Source organism: Lactuca virosa, chromosome 4, assembly GCF_052849685.1.
Source record: "Lactuca virosa cultivar CGN04683 chromosome 4, Lactuca_virosa_CGN04683_v6, whole genome shotgun sequence".
NCBI lineage: Eukaryota > Viridiplantae > Streptophyta > Magnoliopsida > Asterales > Asteraceae > Lactuca > Lactuca virosa.
In genome coordinates this window covers 79742227-79746295 of record NC_136429.1, presented here as the reverse complement: position 1 = coordinate 79746295, position 4069 = coordinate 79742227, and the positions used below count along the sequence as shown (strand labels likewise).

Here is a 4069-nt window from a genome sequence, read left to right as displayed (position 1 = left end):
GCAGAAGAGCAAGAGTCCGTTAAAGAGCTTGTTGATATATGTGATCCAAGAAGGTGGGAAAAACTTAATTATGAAGAGCTTAAACTTTTGGTTGAGAAGGGTCCTAAAAGAGATACTAGTATTATGTATGGTCCCTACGATAAATCTAGTAGACGATTTTCTGCAGCTTTATATACAAGAACTTTACCAAATTTGGAGAAGTGTGATAGAGAATGGCTAGTATATTCGAAAGAGCTCGACAAGGTATTTTGTTTTTGTTGTAAAGTGTTTAGAAGTTTTTGGAAACCAATGAATTTAGCAACCCTATAGATGTTTTGAAGTTTTTGAAAGAACTTGATTATTTCCCAAATGCAAGCATTGCATATAGAATATTGTTGACAATTCCAGTAACGGTGGCATCTGCAGAAAGAAGTTTTTCTAAGTTGAAGTTATTGAAGTCTTACTTACGCTCCACAATGTCCCAAGAAAGACTTAGTGGTTTGGCGATGATATCTATCGAGAATGAAATCTTAGAGAGTATAGACTACGAAGAGTTGCTCAACCAATTTTCTATCAAGAACGCGAGGAGAGCTTCACGGATCGTCGGTTAACTGTACGATATGTAATTATTCATTAAAATACTATGATTTTGCTATGTTTATTGCTATAAAGTTTATTGTCATTTTAGAAAAATATTAGTTTATGTAATTTTAATTCGTTACACTTTAAGACCTAAGGGCCTTTTTTTCCGGCTCGTCCTGGGCATTTGAATTCTCGGGACCGGCCCTGATATATATATATATATATATATATATATATATATATATATATATATATATATATATATATATATATATATATATATATATATATATATCAATTGTTGTATGAAATAAACTACAAGACATATTCAAGTAAATAATGATAAGACAAAAAATACTAACTTTATTTGCATAATCATCATCATCAACATCACAATCATTAATCGACATTCAACAATCATTTCTTTATTTGATCTTCAACAACTATTTATGATTTCATCAAATGGCAAAATTACATGATGCAAAACAAACAATTGTAAAGCTACCATAATATTTACACGTTCTTTCTGCATCAAGAATGTATAGAATTTATACCCGTTTTGCCAAATATCCACAACCTCCTCCAATCTCCATCACCCACCACAACTGTCATACCATACCCCACCAATACAGTGTCACTTAGATCTTCCGGTCATCAATCTTGCCCACCGACCCGTAGCCTTCATGCACATGTACAAATATGTCAAAAACCAAAAGATCCAAGGAGAACCGATAAGTAGTAAAGCGGCAACTGCAAACAATGGGTGGGTAGCATGTGGCTCGCAAAAATATAATATAAGAAAAACACCACCAATAAGTACAAGAAAACATAATAAAGAAGTGATTAAAGATATTATGAAGTCATCATCCTTTCCATCTCCCATTTTTAACTACTTTTTTACTTTTTTGTGTTTGTATCTCTCATTCAGAATTCTTCCCTTTTCTACATGTTCTTCTCTTTCTTACATTCCTTCCTTTAAGGCATTGTTTTATATGTCCAAAGATCATAATAGACCTTTTCAATCTCCGATTCATTTTTAGTGCATGTGTTAGGAAACTATCATGAGACCAGGTCTTGCTATTCAGATTTTTTTTATTTTTTATTATTTTTTATTTTTTTATTTAAGATTTTTGGACATTTGTGTGGCTAACATTACCTTTCACCTATTTGTGTGGTTTTTTCTATGTTAGATCTTCAAAAGTTGAAAGGGTAAGCATGTCATTTTAGTTTTTGTAATTAAGTTTCATAAATGATCATGTTACTTAAAAAAAAATTAGATCCTTATTAACCGGGTATCTTATTTTATTATAAATAAATACATTTACACCATATGCACTTAAGCATTGATCTTAAAAGTATAAGTTTGTGTTATTGACTATTGTTCTAATAATCTAACCATTTTTAGGAATTAGTTGAAATTGTTACTTATTTTATTATGGAACAAACGTGAGGCAACCATGATTCATATTTTTCTTAATCTATAGTTCTATACAACAAAATGATTTAGATGAAATATACGATTACGTTTCATTCCATTATTTCCAAAACTATAATTCGCAATAACATTTCACATGTATGTTGAATACATATATCTTACAAAATCACAAAACCCATCATCCAACTTTAGGATTATTGATAATACTTTATATACATAACCTTAACACCACCCAAATCAACAACATGAATTTTCAATACTAATTTACTCATTAGCTTTTTGGATCATCATAACTCCCAAAGTGATAAGACTTGCGTATATTGAAGTGGGTAGCTTTTGAACCACCTTCCCAATGCCTGGAACACCTTCGGTTGACCTCTTTGTGGCTATAGCAACGGTTGGTGCTATTGCTAGAGTGATGAGGAGTCCTTGAGTCACATACACAAATGTATCCGCTGTTAGCCTTTTCACAAACTCCTCAAATTCTTCACGGTTGAGTCCCCCATCAAGATCCATATCACATTCCTAAGTCAAATAAACAAAAAAAATTAAAGAAAATACCATCGCTATGGGACCCACAAAATAAAATTTGTATGCCAAGACTTGTACTAATACAATTTGTTTTAATGGAATTTAGAACACACCTGCATCAAGGTTCTGATTTCGTCCTTCTTTGGGGGATCAAAATGAGGCCCTGGCAAATTCTTGTTGAGATCGCTACAATCAAATAAAAATCAACTGCATAAGTTCAAGATCATGGTTTTTAAGGAAAAATACAACATTTTGCATATACAGTAAGGGCATTTACGTCTTTTGCAAAAACAAGTACAACTTGTTATGTTGTGTCATGTGTAATAAATTAAATGGGACGTAAATGATCTTACTTGAACACAAGTAACACGGCGATGTATAAGTCTTCAAATGACATATTTGCCCTTCCATCATCATTCTTGAAACGATCAAAAACTTTGTCACTTATCTTTCGTATTTGCTTTTCTCTCCATTGCTTGCCTATACAAAGTGTCAAAATTAAAACCATTGGCATTTAAAGACAAAGATCTTTAACTTTTTAAGAGTGCCCAAGTCCCATAAGATGGATTTTGTACAAAATCAAAAAGCTAGATTCTTTTTACATTTAAGCATTTATTTGAACGATAATGGAAATAGTACAAACTTATACCCCATCAGTCGTGTGAAAATTGCAATAAATCGAAAAGCATGAAACGATTTATACAATTTGTTAGGATCATATGGAATCAATTTAATCTTCAAATTTAACAAACCCCAAATCCATAAAGAAAAGCAGGAACTGGAATTGGGAACAGTCAGGGAAAGGGGTTCGAATTTAAATTTATACCCATTTATTATACCATAAAAACATGCATAAATTGGTCAATCTTTAAATTAAACAAAATCAAAATCAACCCCGATAGATTACAACAGAATCACAGAAGAACAAAAGCAGGATCCGGGATTAATCGAAGAAAGTGATTCAATTTACATGAAAAAGGTGTAGATATTTATCAGCAGCAAAAATATCATAAAATCAATCAATCTTCAAACTAAACAAAACCCTAATCGATATTGATGGAAATTAGCAGCAACAGACTCGAAATTTGAAGGTAAAAAGCAAGAAACAGGTATATGAAGAAAATCACCTTGAAGTTTTTCCAGGATTTGTCCCATATTGCAGTAAACGAATAGATATTAAGAAAAAGAAGGAAAAAGGAGACTATATTCGTGTTGATTAGTTGGGAAACGTAGACGTCTACGTAAGATCGGGATCAAATATAATTTGTATTTATGGAGGCGGGTCAACTTCGCTTGGGGATCAAAGACATTTATTTGTGACCGTATATCAGCCTCGATAGAAGATAGCTTCCACTTGGACCGCTAGTTATGCTTTGAGGTTTGAGGCTTTGAGAATTGCGATAGAGGAAGTTAAGATTTTATTTATTTATCGATCATTGTACTATTTTTAAATATATTTCTTAAAACATGATAATGTTAATTATTTTAAGTCATACGATTTCATTCATATGATTCAATATGTAACATCAAAACATTAAAATA

General features: G+C 31.8%; 1 protein-coding gene across 1 annotated transcript; it reads right to left on the bottom strand.

The window, feature by feature from the left end:
* Positions 1–2063: 2063 nt before the first annotated feature.
* On the bottom strand, positions 2064–3856 carry LOC145105690 (Calcium-binding EF hand family protein). Its single transcript, XM_079042771.1, has 4 exons — positions 3655–3856; positions 2881–3007; positions 2641–2713; positions 2064–2521 (listed from the first exon to the last, which is right to left on the bottom strand). The coding sequence occupies exons 1-4, from the start codon at positions 3680–3682 to the stop codon at positions 2261–2263; spliced, it is 489 nt and encodes a 162-aa protein (XP_078898897.1). The 5' UTR covers positions 3683–3856; the 3' UTR covers positions 2064–2260.
* Between the last annotated feature and the right edge of the window lie 213 nt (positions 3857–4069).

Coding starts and splice junctions, on each gene's coding strand:
- LOC145105690 (XM_079042771.1), bottom strand. CDS start 3,682: ATGGGACAAATCCTGGAAAAACTTCAAG. Junction 3,008..3,654: donor AATCCTGGAAAAACTTCAAG/GTGATTTTCTTC, acceptor CACTTTGTATAG/GCAAGCAATGGAGAGAAAAG. Junction 2,714..2,880: donor GCCGTGTTACTTGTGTTCAA/GTAAGATCATTT, acceptor ATTTGATTGTAG/CGATCTCAACAAGAATTTGC.